The sequence below is a fragment of the Chiloscyllium punctatum genome, chromosome 2 (assembly GCF_047496795.1).
Source record: "Chiloscyllium punctatum isolate Juve2018m chromosome 2, sChiPun1.3, whole genome shotgun sequence".
Lineage (NCBI taxonomy): Eukaryota > Metazoa > Chordata > Chondrichthyes > Orectolobiformes > Hemiscylliidae > Chiloscyllium > Chiloscyllium punctatum.
Window position 1 is genome coordinate 92,115,162 of NC_092740.1, and position 18,551 is coordinate 92,133,712.

At 41.6% G+C, this 18,551-nt stretch overlaps 1 protein-coding gene across 1 annotated transcript in view; it reads left to right on the plus strand.

Moving 5' to 3' along the window:
• Positions 1 to 18,551, plus strand: part of qng1 (Q-nucleotide N-glycosylase 1) — a 35,215-nt gene that overhangs the window by 1,041 nt on the left and 15,623 nt on the right. Inside the window, exons 2-3 of the mRNA XM_072585680.1 lie at positions 3,258 to 3,612; positions 11,215 to 11,474. Coding sequence (XP_072441781.1) covers positions 3,276 to 3,612; positions 11,215 to 11,474 — 597 coding nt within the window. The 5' untranslated portion in view covers positions 3,258 to 3,275. The remainder of the gene's footprint in view (positions 1 to 3,257; positions 3,613 to 11,214; positions 11,475 to 18,551) is intronic.

An 18,551-nucleotide genomic window follows, 5' to 3' on the forward strand; every position in this document is an offset into this window, starting at 1 on the left:
TATCCATTGTAAAGATTTTATCTGGAATGCTTCACTATGTTGGGTCTGTCAATGTGGGTGGAAATTAGTAAGGAGAAAAACATCATGGTCAGGGGGGCAGTAAACAAAGAAATAACTGATGCATGTAAAAATATGACATGCCAATTATCATTGAGGAATTTCAATCTACTTATTGATTGGTCAAATCCAGTCAGTCAAGGCAGCCATGCAGAGGAGTTCATAGACTGTATCTGAAAGCTTCCTCGAACAGGATATAATGGAACCCATGAGGGAGCAAGCTACCCTGTATCTAGTCCTGTGTAATAAGACAGGAATAATTTATCTCATAGTTAGGGATCCTCTTGGAAGGAGAAATCACAGTTTGGTTAAATTAAAACACACATGGAGGGTGAGAAGGTAAAATCCTATACCAGGGTCTTCATCATTACGGAATTTTTGACTCTGATCTCCAGTGTCTGCAGTCCTCACTTTCTCTTTTAGAGTTCACTGAAAACCTGCAAAGGGCTACAGATAGGTTAACTGTGTGAGCAGAGTTCTTACAGATGGAGCACAATGTTGGTAAATGTGAGGTCATTCATTTTGGTAGGAGTAATAGTAAACTGGGCTATTACTTAAATGATGAAAATTGTAGCATGCTGCTACCCAGGGGGCCTGGGTGGTCCTTTTGCATAAATCACAAGAAGTCGGTTTGCAGCTGCAGCAGGAAATTAAGACAAATGGAATATTGTCCATCTTTGGTAGAGGGAGGGAGTTTAAAAATAGGGAGGTTATGCTGCAGCTGTATAGGATGCAGGTGAGGTCAGCCTGGAGTACTGTGTGCACCTTTGGCCTCCTTAGTTGAGAGGATTTACTGGCACTGGAAGGGGTGCAGAGGAGGCTCACGAGGTTGATTCTAGAATTGAGAGGGTGGCTTTGTGGGATTGTGTTAAAATAACAAGTGATATCAGTGAGTGGTGAAAATAGCGTTGTTATTCAGCAACTACAGTAGCACAAGTTCAAGATGGCAATAGAGTCCTGAAGTACAGTTCTTAGAGTAGTCTCTTTATACACAGTTCTTAACTGGAATTTTAATGTACCATTATGGTGTCACATTTTTTATCTATTGTACCCAAAGGTTTGGGGACTTCTGTCCTCGGGAAGCAGGAAATGGTTTAAACATTTGTGAAGTGCTACTCTTGGTAGAAATAAGAGTATCTGTCTGGACTGCTCGCATAATTAAGAGGTGTTAGTCCTTTTTTTAAGTTAGTAAATCTGAGTAAAAATACTAGATCCATAGCTGTAAATAAGTTAGAAATTGTACCTGTACTTAATGAAAAAAATAAAGGATATTAAATTGATTACTGCAGCTGGGTTGTGAAATTTCTTTACCGTTTGAGGTGTGAGTTTCATTCATTCATCCTATTTCAAGAAGCACTGTTTTGTCAGTTAAGGGGAGAGTGACCCTGTTTTAAAAGGTTTGTGTCCTACGATCCTGCTGCACAGCTACCTGATGAAGGAAAAACACTCCGAAAGCTAGTACTTCCAAATAAACCTGTTGGACTATAACCTGGTGTTGTGATTTTTTTTATCTTTGTCCATCCCACCCCAACACTGGCACCTCCACATCATTCTAATTTAGGGAAACTGTTTGGTGTTCTGTAATCTAGGTGCGTCTTGAAAGAAGATTGATAAGAGGTGATTAATATTATAACCTTTATGGTGACTTGATGGTGGGGAGTCATTCTTCTGAATATATTACTATATTGATGCTGATTCAGAGGTAGCTTTTGATGTAGAAATAGGTCTGATAAGAGTTGAAGATGTGAGATAGCAGTAATCAGTTTGGAAGGAATGTTTTAATTTGTAATAGCGAAAGGTCCTACAGAACTGCGGTTTTATGATAGAACGAGAAACTCATTCTTGCAAAGTTATAAATGAAAAAGGAATATGGTACAGGTAGACAACCCTTTATCTGAAAAGTTCCAAAATCCGAAAGTTTTTTTGTGAAATTTTTGTCTCATTAACAAGGTTCTTTAGCATGCAAACAGTTAACCCAACTCCACATCCACTCAATGCATGTTACTCATATGTGACATGGCGGAGGGGGGGGGGGTCATGGCCCAGCACTAGCAGGCCTCAATTCTGTCTCAGGGCCTGTTATTCATGATGAGTCTACTGTTCGGTAAGATTTTGAAAAATTTCACTGTTGAACTGTCACTTATTACGCAATTCAAAAACTCTGAATTCCGAAAACCAGCTGGTCTAGAGCTTTTCGGATAAAGGATTGTGTACCTGTACTCAATAAATACAGAGTGCCTGTGAGTAAGAGATAAATGAATGAATGGAAACTCCATTTAGTAAATATAGCGAGCTGTTGAGTTAGTAAAGATACCTATAACACAATATCTCTCCACTTATATAGAGAGATTGAGTAGACTGGAACCGTACTCAATGGAATTTAGAAGAATGAGGTGATATAAAATTATGAAGGGAGTAGATAAGATAGTAGCGTTTTCTCTAGGTTATTTCCTCTGGCAGTGAAATGAGAACTAAGAGGCATAATCCTAAATCTGCTACCCCTTATTTTTGAGGTTGAGTTGAGGAGAACGACTTCACCCAAAGGATTGTGAATCAGTGAAGCAGTTGAGGCTACCTTGTAGAATATTGTTAAGGCAAAGATAGATTTTTGAACAGTCAAGGAATTAAGGGGCGGTGTTGGATGGGGCTGGGGGCGGGGGGGGCGCGGTGTTGGACAGGGCGGGGGGAGGTGGTGTTGGACAGGGCTGGGGGGCGGTATTGGGGGAGGGGTCTCGCGCGCTGTATGCTGCTGTAAGTCTCCTGAACGGGGAGCAGACTTTAAAAACTCCGAGCCCCAGAGGAAAGGCATTTAATCAATTGACCGAATAATCAATTGTCCAAATGAAATCGTGCCCGCCCATCTCATTTGGATAATCCAGGTTCCCCTGTATATGCTTGTGAAAAAAAATCACCACGAGGCCGAATTTTAAAAGGCAGAGCTTCTAGGTTTTAGCATTTATGGAACAAGCAGCTTCATTGGCTCCAGCTTATCTGTAGGTTACTGGCACAAATGTAATATGACACAACTAATTTTAAATATCAAAATATTATTTTTCTTAAAATCAATAAGTTGCTGGCTGTGATTTTTCAGGTGTGTAAGTATGAAGTGTATGAACTACTTAATCTACTCCTGCACTTTATTGTATGTTATGGCAAACTTCTGTTCATGGTTTAAATGTCTGTTTCATTTTTCTTTCAAGATCTAGTTAAGGAAAAGAATGGATGCACCACTGCTGCCAAGGGAAGCTGGAAAATTTATATCTGACAACAGCAAAGATGTCTTTATATTAGAAAAAGGAGTTTGCAAGGTTGCTGAAATGCTGTTTGAAAAAAGAAATTCAAAGGAACTTGATGCAACAGGATGGAAACTACTTCATGATCTAAACCCACAAACAATGAATGAAGCATCTGTCAACTGGGTATTTGTCGTAGACACCCTCAATTTTTCCTTTTGGTCTGAAAATGATGATCACAAGTGTTTGATTAAATACAAAGGCAAAATGCATAGTGGCTTTTGGTCACTTTGTGCTGCTATTAACAGAGCACTGGATGAAGGTGAGTTTCTGCTTTTGATTTTATTGTTTGAGGCAGATTTTAAAAATCCTACATTTTACTCTTCTTTTTACATATAGTTTTACATGATTGTTCCGAGTCTTTACATCGGTTTCAAGATTTCCAGTTCATGGAGACCAGTCTTCTCTTGTCCATGATTATGTAACATCCCTCTGGGCGTCCATTCCCATCAGAATAGTCTTCGGGCTCTGAAGCTTCCTCCTGGAACAAAAGCCTGAACTGTCCACACCTCCATCCACTTTCACCTGGCTGAGTTTGTCCTCACTTTGAACAACTTTTTAAAGTCTCATTCTTCAGATCAGAGGGGTGTCCTCACCCTTTCACTTCCATCCCACTACAAAGATGGGTCTCCCCAGTGCTCGCTTTTCAAACCATCTTTTCAACCTTCGCATCCAAAGGATCATTAGCCACCATTACTGTCACCTCTACCAAGATATCACAACCAGGCACATCTTCCCCTCACCTTGATGGTCACCATTCCATAAATGAAAGTTGCCTCCAGAACATTGCAATACCTCCCACAGCCCCTTGGCACCTTCCCATGCAATCACACAAGGTGCATCTCCTCCCTGTTTACTTCTTCCTCCTCCTCACTATCCAAGGCGCCAGACACACCTTCCAAGTGAAGCAACAATTTACTTGTACTTCACTCAGTCTAGTGTTATGAAGATGTGGGTGTACTGTACCTTTAAGAAAGATTAAAAGCGAGCAGAACTACCTGACAACACCAAGTGTTCTGAACAAGATATAATGTAACCTTTTGGTTCAGCAACTAGTGTAGCTGGTTGCATGGAGACAAAAACAAATTTGAATTAGGCCAATCAGTTTAAATTATACCCAGAAAAAATACCAAACTCCAATCAAGTTTGAATTCAGTATATTGACAATATTATAGGCCAAATGACACAATCCAATGCCTTGAGGGTATAAGACCGGGAAAAATTGAACAGTTGAGGGAGAACTGCTAAAAAGACCAACAGATGTAGGCTGCTGGTCAGAACTTTGAGAGGTGCTTGTCTAGAGAATGAGTTTGCACAGAGAATAGCATCAACACCGTCCTGGAGAGCAAATCTACAGAAGAAATCTGTAGAAGAGAAGGTTCGACAGCTGGCTGGTCTTGAAATTTGAATTTTCCAGTAAATTCTAATTGGAGGTTTTATCGGGCTAGTATTATAGCAGGGAAAGTAAAAGATAGGGTAGAGGAAGGAGATTTAAATAGTTGTTAGTTAATTATTCTCTGTTATACTTAAAGAAATAAAGTTGTAACTTTTTACTTTTAAATAGTTCTTGGCCTCTCGAATTTTCAAATTGCTGCACGGGACAAATTTTTTCTGTGTTGCTGGTTTAAATTAAGCAGGAGGGTTTACCCCATGATGTAACAGTTTTGGGGCTAATTGTTGGGATTTAAACTGGTTTAGACAGATTTGAATAGATTTGGGGGTACAAAAAAACCCAACAGACTTAAACACTTGCAGATTCATGTCCGAAATCTTTAAATCAAATGAAGGTGAGACAATTTGTTTCATTACAGTGACTTGTGGTTGATTAAATTAAAAGTGAGAGAAATGGCTCTTAAAATTGCTAAAGAGGCTCTGGGATTTGAAGATGACCCTCAAATTTGCCAAGAACGTTTAGAAGGAAAGAAAAAAGCCATAAGTTTTGAATTGGCAAAGAAGTTGGATTTGAGTTTAACCAGAACAAAAGTAAAGCTGAAATTGTAAGGGAATTACTCAAACACTTAAGTGTGTCAGAGAACGAGACAAGTACAGTAGAGGTAGAAAAACTTAAAATTACAATTGAAGAAAATGGAGTTAGAAGATAAACAGTGGGAGAGAGAGAAAACGCTCTTAGCTGAGCAAAGAGAGAGAAGAACAGGAGAGACTAAAAGAAAATTTGAACTTGAAGTTGCAACTTAGTCAGCAAAGTCATGTTAACAGGATAGAGATTAAAAGAGAAGGTAGTAATGTAGGCAAATATGTCAAAACTCTGCCACATTTTGATGAGAAAGATGTTGAAGCCACCTTTATTTCATTTGAAAAATTGGTGAGGCAGATGGGAGTGGTCCGAGGATTTATGGGTAATGCTAGTTCAGGTTAAACTGGTAAGCAGAGCTAATAAGGTATTTGCCGCGCTGTCATGTGAGTGGTCAAGATGATAAAGTACAGATATGAGACGGTTATGAGATTATGAAGAGGTTAAACAGGCTATTTTAAGTGTAAGTGAAGTGGTACCAGAAGTATGTAGACAGCAGTTCAGAAACACAAAGAAGGAACCAGGTCAGACTTATGCTGAGTTCAAAAGAATTAAACATAGTCATTTTTGATAGATGAGTGTGTGCTTTGAAAATAGATAGTACCTTTGAGGCTCTACAATAGATTATTCTGCTGGAAGAGTTAAAAAACTCACTTCCAGAGATCATAAAAAATCAAGTGGAGGAACAAAGTTCAGAAAGTGAGAAGGACAGCAGAATTACCAGGTGCATGTTGGTGCATAAGACAAGGTTCAGGCCAGAATTTCATCCAGTAAGGGATAGAAGTTGGGAGAAAAGGAGATCCTACACTACAGAACCAAGAGTAGAGAGCACTGGTAAGATTTTACCACCGGTTAAAGAAGCCCAGGAGGTGAAAGGCTTTCAGGTGTTTTCCCAGTAATGGAGTGGGATACAGAAAATTAGTGCTGGTGGTTTTAGAAGGGCATTGGGAAAAGTTGTTTTCACTGCCAGAAAGATCAGGTTGGAGTGCCAACTTAAGATGAGGAAATTATTGTGGGAGTAATTGACAGAGTGTCAGTTCCAGGAATTCAGTTAGTTCTCTGGAATGATTTGGCAGGATCCAAGGTGGGTGTGATACCCTTTTGTGGAGAAGCCCAAGGAAGACCAAGAAACTGAGGGGTGAAGACTGATATCCTAATATTTTCCAGACTGTGTAGTAACCAGATCCCACTATCAAAAGTCACAGCACAAAGCAAATTCTAAAGAGAAAGATGAAGGAGTTGAAGTTCAATTAGTGGATACTCTGTTTGATGAAATGGTGCAGGAAAAACCTGAACAGGCAGATCAGACAGAAGTGTTTAGTCCTGAAAGGCTAAGAGACTTGCAACAGCAAAACAAGACAATAAAAGATATAGTCCTCCGAAAAGGAGGCAGAGAATATTCTGGAGGGTTATTATCCAAAAGATAGAAATTTAAGATGGCAGGCGAGGGCAGGGAAGAAATGGGGCAAAGTGCACCAGATTGTGATGCTGGTAGCATACAGACAGGACATGTTATGGGTAGCACATGAACTACCTGTAGGAGGTCACCTCTGGGTATGAAAGACTCAGGCTAAGGTATAAAAACATTTTTATTGGCTGGAATGCACCAGGATTTGGGTAGCTTTTGCCTAACATGTTGTACATGCCAAATGGTTGGTAGGCCACAGGCCAGTTGCCAGTTCCTGCATTTTGAAGAACCTTTCACACGGGTTATAATTGATTTGTGTCGGTCCCCTCCCGAGAACTAAAAGTGGTAGCCAGTACTCATTAACAATAATGGATGTGTCTACCAGATTTCTGGAGGCAGTTCCATTACGGAGTATCAAGGCAAAAAGGGTAGTAGAGGAGTTAGTAGCTTTCTTCACACTGTGTATAGGCTACCCAGAGATTCAGTCGGACCAAGGGTCAAATTTTACTGCTAGGCTGTTAAGGAGGTTATGGAATACTTGGGTATACAGCATTTTAAATCCGGTGCGTATCATCCTGAATCCCAGGGAGCTTTGTAAAGGTGGCATTAGATGTTGAAGGCCATGTTGAGGGCACACTGTCAGGATTACCTGAATGATTGGAATAAAGGTATCCCATTCGTATGGTTTGCCATTAGAGATGCCCCAAATGAATGTACTCAGTTCACTCCCCTTGAGTTAATATTTGGGCATGAAGTGAGATGTCCTTTTGAAATGAATTGAAGAAAAATTGACAGGACCAAAGCCTGAGATCTCATACTTAGATTATGTATCGGATTGAGGGAGAGATTAAATAGAGCAAGTGAGTTAGCTAAACAGCACCTAAAGAGGACGCAGTGGAGAATGAAACAGGTGGCAGAAAAAAGCTCTGCGACTCTGACGTTTTCCCCAATGGGTGGTATGTTCGTACTGTTACCAGCGATAGGATAGCCCTTCAAAGCCAGGTTTTGTGGTCCTTATCAAATTGAGAAAAAGTTAAGTCAGGTGAACTGTTATGTCACTGGGTAAATCCTCCTGTTTAATTTTAACCACCAACACAGAAAAAAATTATCCTGTGCAGCAATCTGTGAAAATTCGAGAGGCCAAGAATGATTTTAAGTAAAAAGTAACAACTTTATTTCTTAAAGCATTACAGAGAATAATTAACTAACAATTATTTACAACTCCTTCCTCTCACCCATCTTTTACTTTCCCTCTACAATACTAATCCGATAAAATGCCCAATTAGGATTTACTGAAAAATTCAAATTTCAAAACCAACCGGCTGTCGAATCGTCTCTTTACACCTTCCTCTATAGATTTGCTCTCCAGGTCAGTGTTGATGCTATTCTCTGTGCAAACTCCTTCTCTAGACCGGTACCTCTCCGAGTTCTGACCAGCAGCCTACATCTGTTGGTCTTTTTGGCAGTTCTCCCTCAACTGTTCAATTTTTCCCGGTCTTATACCCCCAAAGCATCGGATTGTGTCATTTGGCTTTTAATATTGTCAATATACTGAATTCAAACTTGATCTGAGTTTGGTATTATTTTTCTGGGTATAATTTAAACTGATTGGCCTAATTCAAATTTGTTTTTGTCTCCAGGCAATGCGATACACTAGCTGCTGGACCAAAATATTATATCTTGTTCAGAATACTTGGTGCTATCAGGTCGTTCTGCTAGCTTTTAATCTAAATTAAAGGTACATCCTCATAACACTAGTTTATGTATTTGCTGCTCACAATGCAGTCTCTTCTACAATGGGGACTCAAAACCCCAAACTGGATAACCGCTTTGTCGAGCACTTGCATCAGTCCATAAAAATAGCTCCAAGCTTCCAGTTGCCTGCCACTTCAATGCACCACTGTTTCCATACCAACACTTTTGTTTCAGGCCTGTTGCAGTGCTCCATGTAGGCTTAGCACTCTGTCTGTCTGTCCCTCCCTCTTTGTCTATCTGTGTCTGGCTTTCTCTACTTATCCATTCACATAAACGCAAATAACACTTTTTCCTGAACAAGGATCAATGAACTCGAAGTTAATCCTGTTTTCTTTCCATAGATACAGCCAGACCTGCTGAATTTCTCAAGCAAATTCTGTTTTTGTTTTAAAAATTCTACTTGTGCTGGGTTCAGAGTCCACTGTTTTGTCTAGGTGTGGTGCTCAAGAAATTGGTTTTTAAAGTCCACTTGACAAACAGAAATATGAGTTAATCATTAATTTTCCTATAATTCATTGCCAAGGTTAATGACATGCAATTGGGCAATGCATTTCACATCCTCAGTGCATCTGGGAAGCACTGCTGTCATTGAAGTACTTTATATTGTAGAAATGCTAACATGCTATTTATACATAACATCCCACAAAGGACAATGCTAATTATTAAACAGTTTCTATTATGAAGAAGAAATAGAACTTCTTTCCAACTTTGAATATTAGCTTAACTGAAATGTCTGTGGGTGCCAGCAATTCTGATTCTTGACTCCAGTGCTATCTGCATTTATAAACAGTTGTCAGTTAGTTATTTTGTTTGCAGACTGGTGGGAAGAATATAGGGAATAGAGGAAACATCTTGATTTGATTCCAGTTATTACCTCATAATCATACAAATGTTTTCTACCACAACTGTCGGTGAATTTCCTTCCTGCATCTTGGCCATTGAACAGTCTCAGCACAGAAAGAGAAAGTGAGCATTGCAGATGCTGGAAATCAGAATCAAAGTGCTGGAAAAGAACAGCCAGTCAGCCAGCATCCCAGGAGCTGGAGAATCGACGTTTTGAGCATAAGCGCTTTGATGCTGCATGACTGACTGTGTTTTTCCAGCACCAAACATTTTGACTCAGGGCAGAAAGAGACTGTTTGGTGTTTTAGACGTGAGCTGGCTCTCTGCAAGTGCAATGTTATGTTCACTGCCGTGGCCTTTCTTCATAGTTTGCAATGTTTCCTTTTCAGATGATCCATTTTCCTTTTGAAAGCCTTGACTATATTTGCTTTTACCAGAATTTGGAAGACCAGGTAACCCCATGCTGAAATGACCGAGTCTAGAAGCAACAAATGCATAAAATGAGAGTTTCATGCGTAATTGAGTTGAGAGGGAAAGTAAGGCAAAGGTTATCATGGGAATACATACTATGTTGATAATATGACTGACAACACCATTCAGTCAAATAGGCCATTGGTTCTGAACTGACAAATTCACACTCCGATTGTTACCAGCCAAAGGCTGGAAATGGAAGATGGTACACATAATTTGGAGCAATGGGTTAAAGTAATAGTTTCAATCTTCCCAATATTAGAGGAAACTGCTGGTTGTGCACTGCTAGTATTGGAATAAGCATTCTGATAATTTAACGACAGTGTGGGACTTGAAAGAAGTGGCTGATGTAGCGTTTGGGTGCTTCTTGCCTATATATGAAAACTAATGCTGTGCTTTCAGATGTCTCGGGAGGTAGTATATGGATGTCCGCGCGGGTTTCCACTGGGTGCTCAGGTTTCCTCCCACAATCTAAGGATGTGCTGGTTAGGAGAATTGGCCACACTAAGTTGTTCATAGTGTTCAGGGGTGTGTAGGTTAGGTGCATTAGTTGGGGGAAAAAATGTACAGTAAAAATGGAGGCTTATACCAGCGGTCCAACCAAAAGAAATATTAACACAGAGGGCTCTTGTCCCGTGGTAGTGTCCATACCTCTGAGCAAGAGGGCATGAACTCAAGTCTCAACATGCCCTGGATATGTCATGACATGCCTAAACAGTTTATTGAAAAATATCGAGGGCTTTTGAGGTGCAGTGGTAGTGTCCTTCCCTCTGGATTCGGAGCTTGGGTTCAAGACCCACCTGCTGAAAGGTGTAATAATGTCTCTGAACAGGTTGATTTATAAAACTTCTCAGTGAAGAAGCTTTTGGAAGGTATGGTGTTGTCAGCATAGACATATCAAGTAGATATTGGGAAGATGTTTCCATTGGTAGGAGTGACTAGGACCCAAAGGCATAGTTTTAGAGAAAAGGGAAGACCTTTTAGAACGGACATAAGGAGAAACTTCTTTAGCTAGAGTGGTCAATCTATGGAATTCACTGCCAAAGGAAGCTGTGGGGACCAGGTCATTCGGTGTATTTAAGATGGAGATAGAAAGATGTTTGAGTATCTAGGGTTACAAGGAGAATGGGGTTTAGAAACTTATCAGCCATGATTGAATGGCGGAGCAGACTATGGGTTGAATGGCCTAATTTCTGCTCCTGTGTCTTATGGTCTTATGATGAGACATAATTTATCTTTGACCCATTGTATGTTATATGTGACTTTGATAAGCACTGCATTTCCTTGTTCATCTACCTTGATAGACAGGAGTAATTGTGTCTACATTTCTGGCTTTTTTTTTCCTTTTTGTTAAGGCATTCCCATTACCAGTGCATCATATTTTGCGAATACAACCCTAGATCAACTGAAATATGTGCTACGTTCAGACACTGAAGTTCCAATGCCTTTGATTGAAGAACGTCTCAAAGTACTGAAAGAGGCTGGAAATATATTGCTAGAGAAGTTTGATGGTTCATTCCTAAATTGCATTAAAAAGAGTGAAAACAGTGCTCAGAAGCTGCTACAGCTTGTAGTGGAAAACTTCCCATCATATAGAGATGAAACTATATTTCAGGTGAGTCTGCTAATGTTAAATCTTCTTTTAGTCAATATTAAAAACTAGTTAGGAGAGGGAATTCGTTAATTTATGATTGATATATAATATTGGCACTAAATAAATGTGACATTTGCTGTTTAGATTTTTCAAATTGTGAAAGTAGAAATTTATTACAGTACTTATGATAGCATTAGTGCACGAGGAAGAATTATTTCCTGCGATTTTTATATTTTGTTTTGGCTTTTTGCTTAAAAAAAAATTAAATGTTCTGATAAAGGCAGTTCAGTTCAGTTCATCTTTCTGCAGAAAAACTGTTGCATCTTCTGTTTACTTGTGATACATGTGGGGTCAAACAAAGACCAAGACAGAGCATAGAACATTTACAATGCAGTATAGGCCCTTTGGCCCTCGATGTGGCACCAACCTGTGGACCTAATCTATCCTACACTAATCCATTTTCATCCATATGTTTATCCAATGACCGTTTAAATGCCCTTAAAGTTGGTGAGTCTAGTACAGTTGCAGGCAGGGCATTCCACGCCCTTACTACTCTGAAAAAAGAGGACACCTTTGACATCTGTCCTATCTATCACTCCAATGTAAAGCTTTGTGCCCTCACGCTAGCCATCACCATCCAAGAAAAAGGCTCTTGTTGTCCACCCTATCTAACCCTCTGATTATCTTATGTCTCAATTAAGTCACCTCTCCACTTTCTAAGCAAAAGTGGGTACTGCAGATGCTGGAGATTAGAGTCAAGATTAGAGTGGTGCTGGAAAAGCACAGCAGGTCAGGCAGCATTAGAGGAGCAGGAAAATTGAAGTTTCAGGCAAAAGCCCTTCATCAGGAATGAAGCTCCCCGGATGCTGCCTGACCTGCTATGCTTTTCCAGCACCATTTCTAATCTTGACTCTCAACCTTCTAAACAGCCTCAAGTCCCTGAGCCTTTCGTCATAAGATGTTCCCTCCATACCAGACAACGTCCTAGTAAATCACCTCTGAACCCTTTTCCAAAGCTTCCATATCCTTCCTATAATGTGGTGGCCAGAAGTGTATGCAATACTCCTAAGTGCAGCTGATCCAGAGTTTTGTACAGCTGCAACATGGCCTCGTGGCTCTGAAACTCAATCCCTCTACAAATAAAAGCTAACACACCATATGCCTTCTTAACAACCCTATCAACCTGGAGAGCAACTTTCAGGGATCAATTTACATGAACACTGAAATCTCTCTGCTCACTTAGACTGCCAAGAGTCTTACAATTAGCCCAGAACTCTTTATTCCTGTTACTCCTTCCAAAGTGAATCACTTCTCACTTTTCCACGTTAAACTCAATTTAACACTTCTCAGCCCAGTTCTGCAGCTTATGTGTGTCCCTCTGTAATCTGCAACATCCTTCAGCACTGTCCACAACTCCACTGATCTTTAATGTCTTTCACAAATTTACTAACCCACCCTTCTATGCCCTCCTCAAGGTCGTTTATAAACATTCCAAACAGCAAAGGACCCAAAACAGATCCTTGTGCTTCACCACTAGTACCTAAACTCCAGAGTGATCATTTCCCATCAACCACCATCCTCTGTCTTCTTTCAGCTAGCCAATTTCTGATCCAAATTGCTAAATCGCCCTCAATCCCATGCCTCCAAATTTTGCGCAATAGCCTACCATGGGGAGCCTTATCAAACACCTTACTGAAATCCACATACACCAGTTCAACTGCTTTATCCTCCTCCACCTGTCTGGTCATCTTCTCAAAGAACTCAAGGTTTGTGAGGCATGAGGATTATAAATTGCAAGGATTATCAAAGCCAAAAGCTCTGCAATCTCCTCCCTGGCTTCCCAGAGAATCCTAGGATAAATCCCATCTGGCTTGGGGACTTATCTATTTTCACATTCTCCAGAATTGCTAACACCACCTCCTTGTGAACCTCAATCCTGTATCTCAATATTTTCCTTGACAATGTTGTTTCTTATCCAGTGTGAATACCGGCAAAAATATTCATTTAACGCTTCTCCTATCTCCTTGGACTCCACACACAACTTCCCACTACTGTCCTTGATTGGCCCTAATCTTACTCTAGTCGTTCTTTTATTCCTGATATACCTATAGAAAGCTTTAGTGTTTTCCTTGATTCTATCTGCCAATGACTTCTCATGTCCCCTCCTGATTCTTCTTAGTTCTCTCTTTAAGTCTTTCCTGGCTAACTTGTAACTCTCAAGTGCCCTAACTGAGCTTTCGTGTCTCATCCTAACGTAAGCTGCCGTATTCCTCTTGACAAGAGATTCAATTTCCTTAGTAAACCACAGCTGCCTCACTCGACCACTTTCTGCCTGCCTGACAGGTACATACTTATCAAGGACATGCAGTAGCTGTTCCTTGACTAAGCTCCATATTTCAGTTGTGCAGTCTCCTTCCCCATCCTGTGCATCCTAAATCTTGCCTGATCGCATCATAATTGCCTTTTCCCCAGTTATAACTCTTGCCCTGCAGTATATACCTATCCCTTTCCATCACTAAACATAACCAAATTATGGTACTATCACCAAAGTGCTTACCTACCTCCAAATCTAACATCTGGCCGGGTTCATTACCCAGTACCAAATCCAATGTGGCCTCATCCCTTGTTGGCCTGTCTACATACTGTGTGAGGAAAGCCTCCTGCACACATTGGACAAAAACTGACCCATCTAAAGTACTCTAACTATAGTATCTCCTGTCAATATTTGGAATGTTAAAGTCCTCCATAACAACTACACTGTTCCTTTTGCTCCTATCAAGAATCATCTTTGCAATCCTTTCCTCTACATCTCTGGAATTATTCGGAGGCCTATAGAAACTTCCAGTAGGGCGATCTCTCCTTTCCTGTTTCAGCCCGTGCTACCTCAGTAGATGAGTCTTCAAATGCCCTTTCTGCACCAAAATACTGTCCTTGACTAAGAATGCCACTCCTCCCCCTCTTTTTTTACCATCTTTCTGTTCTTACTGAAACATCTAAATCCCAAAACCTACAACAACCATTCCTGTCCCTGCTCGATCCATGTCTCCAAATTGGCCACAACATCGAAGTCCCAGGTACCAACCCATGCTGCAAGTTCACCCACCTAATTCTGAATGCTCCTGATGTTGAAGTAGATACATTTCAAACCATAAACCATAAACCATAGAACATAGAACATAGAAAAATACAGCGCAGTACAGGCCCTTTGGCCCTCGATGTTGCGTCGAGCCAAGCCCACCTAACCTACACTAGCCCACTATCCTCCATATGTCTATCCAATGCCCGTTTAAATGCCCATAAAGAGGGAGAGTCCACCACTGCTACTGGCAGGGCATTCCATGAACTCACGACTCGCTGAGTAAAGAATCTACCCCTAACATCTGTCCTAGACCTACCACCCCTTAATTTAAAGCTATGCCCCCTCGTAATAGCTGACTCCATACGTGGAAAAAGGTTCTCACTGTCAACCCTATCTAAACCCCTAATCATCTTGTACACCTCTATCAAGTCACCCCTAAACCTTCTTTTCTCCAATTAAAACAGCCCCAAGTGCCTCAGCCTTTCCTCATACGATCTTCCTACCATACCAGGCAACATCTTGGTAAACGTCCTCTGCACCCGTTCCAGTGCCTCCACATCCTTCCTATAGTATAGCGACCAAAATTGCACACAATATTCTAGATGCGGCCGCACCAGAGTCTTATACAACTGCAACTTGACCTCAGGACTCCGGAACTCAATTCATCTACCAATAAAAGCCAGTATACCATATGCCTTCTTCACCACACTATTTACCTGGGTGGCAATTTTCAGAGATCTGTGTACATGGACACCAAGATCCCTCTGCTCATCCACACTACCAAGTATCCGACCATTAGCCCAGTACCCCATATTCTTGTTACTCTTACCAAAGTGAATCACTTCACATTTACCTACATTGAACTCCATTTGCCACCTTTCTGCCTAGCTCTGCAGCTTATCTATATCCCGCTGTAACCTGCTACATCCTTCCTCACTGTCAACAACTCCACTGACTTTCGTATCATCCACAAACTTGCTCACCCAACTTCCTAGCCCCTCCTCCAGGTCATTTATAAAAATGACAAACAGCAATGGTCCCAAAACAGATCCTTGCGGAACTCCGCTAGTAACTGCACTCCAAGATGAACCTTTACCATCAACTACTACCCTCTGTCTTCTTCCAGCCAGCCAATTCCTAATCCAAACCTCCAACTCACCCTCAATGCCATACCTCCTTATTTTTTGCAGTAGCCTACCATGGGGAACCTTATCAAATGCCTTACTAAAATCCATATACACCACATCTACCGCTTTACCCTCGTCCACCTCCTTAGTCACCTTCTCAAAAGAATTCAATAAGGTTTGTGAGGCATGACCTGCCCTTCACAAAACCATGCTGACTATCCTTGATCACATTATTCCTATCTAGATGTTCATAAATCCTATCCCTTACAATTCTCTCTAAGACTTTGCCCACAACAGAAGTGAGACTCTGCGGCCTATTGTTACTAGGGTTCTCTCTACTCCCCTTCTTGAACAAGGTAACCACATTTGCTATCCTCCAGTCTTCTGGCACTATTCCTGTAGACAATGAGGACATAAAAATCAAGGCCAATGGCTCTGCAATCTCCTCCCTTGCTTCCCAGAGAATCCTAGGATAAATGCCATCAGGCCCAGGGGACTTATCTATTTTCACCTTTTCCAGAAATTCCAATACCTCTTCCCTACATACCTCAAAGCCGTCCATTCTAATTAATTATGACTCAATATTCACATCGGCAACAATGTCCTGTTCCTGAGTGAATACTGACGAAAAGTATTCATTCAGTGTCTCCCCAATCTCTTCAGCCTCCACACGCAACTTCCCACTACTATCCTTGACTGGACCTATTCCTACCCTAGTCATTCTTTTATTCCTGACAAACCTATAGAAAGCCTTTGGGTTTTCCCTAATCCTACCAACTAAGGACTTTTCATGTCCCCTCCTTGCTGCTCTTAGCTCTCTCTTCAGATCCTTCCTGGCTACCTTATAACTCTCAATCGCCCCAATTGAACCTTCACGCCTCATCTTTACATAGGCTGCCCTCTTCCCTTTAACAAGGGATTCCAATTCCTTATTAAACCACGGCTCCCTCACACGACCCTTTCCTCCCTGCCTGACAGGTACATACTTATCAAGGACACTCAATAGTTGCTTCTTGAACAAGCTCCACATATCAATTGTGCCCTTCCCTTGAAGCCTACTTTTTCAAGCCAAGCATCCTAAGTCATGCCTCACCGCATCATAATTTCCCTGCTCCCAGCTATAACTCTTACCCTGCAGTGCACACTTATCCCTCTCCATCACTGGAGTAAAAGTCACCGAATTGTGGTCACTGTCCCCAAAGTGCTCACCTACCTCCAATTCTAACACCTGGCCTGGTTCGTTACCCAGAACCAAATCCAGTATGGCCTCACCTCTTGTTGGCCTGTCTACATATTGTGTCAGGAAACCCTCCTGCACACATTGGACAAACACCGATCCATCTAACGAACTCGAGCTATAGCTTTCCCAGTCAATATCTGGAAAGTTAAAGTCCCCCATAACAACCACCCTATTACTTTCACTCTTCTCCTGAATCATCCTCGCACCACTTTCCTGCTTGCTGGTGCACTCTTGCGATCTTGAAACCATTCTTCTGACCTCAACACTCTAAACCTCCTGGACACTGGAAGTACAATTTTTAAGTTCCCATCCCCCTGCTGAATTAGTTTACACCCTCCCGAAGTGCAGTAGTAAATCTCCAAACTCTCTCCCCCACCCCCACCCCCACCCCCACCCCCACCACAACCCAATCCCTGGATATTGGTACTCATCTGATTCAGGTGTAGACAATCCTGTTTGCAGAGTTCCCACCCACCCCAGAATGAGCCCCAATCTCACACGCTGTTTCTCGTTCTCAAATCCCCATTCCTTTTCCTACCTATGTTATTAGTGCCTATGTGGTCCACGACTTGCCCTGTCCCTCAAGAATCCCAAAAACAGGATCTGAAACATCACGAACCCTGCCACCTGAGAGGCAACACACCAACTGTGAATTTCTCTCAGACCGACAGAACATCCTTTCTGTCCCCTAACTATGGAGTCCCCAGTGAGTAATGCTCTGCTCCTCCCTCCCCTACCCTTCTGAGGAACAGGGACAGACTGTGTGTCAGAGACCTGTACCCCATTGCTTACGCTGGTAAGTCATTCCATCCACAGTATACTTGTTGTTGAGGAGAACAGCCACGGGGGATCCCTACACTATCTGTCGGTTCCCTTTCTGTCCCCTGACTGTAACTCATCTGCCTTTTTCTTGTACCTGAGGTGTGACTACCTCCCTGTAACTCCTCTCAACCCCCTCCACCTCCCAAATGATCCAAGGTTCATCCAGCTCCAGTTCCCAAACATGGTTTTTGAGGAGCTGGAGTTGAGTGCACTTCCCACAGATGAAGTCAGCCAGGGCACTAGTGGTGACCCTTACCTCCCACATTCTGCAAGAGGAACATTCAATTGTCCTAACCACCATTCCCACTGTTCCAAATTCCCAAAGAAACTATTGAAAATTTTTTTTAAAAACTAGTTACCTTACCAATCCAGCGCACAGACCTTTTATTTTATTAGGAGGAGGAGGATGGGTGGGAGACACGACCTAAGTAATGTTTTGGGTAACGCAATTACCCAAATATGTTATTTCACTTAGCAGGCCAATGTCCATTCCTGCTCAGTGTGCGCTCCGCCTATTCACAAGGTAAGTTTTTAAAGCAGTGATTTACCTTCCTGGCAGCTCCACTCCCTCTCTTCTTGCAGCTCCTGAAAAAAATGGCTTTCGAGGTAAGTCCCTTTTTAAGTGGAAAACCTGCCTCCTGGAGCCCTTGCTCCTCTCTCCTCACAGCTCCTGAAAAAATTGAGAGCAACAATTTATCTGAAATGTGTCATTTCTTCCTGTCTACTATGTGGTGTGATTCTGCCTTTTTGCAATACATAATTTGACCCACATTGTCAGTGGAAACACCACAGAAATGTTTAGAGATTTGTACACTATGGCAAAGAAAGGT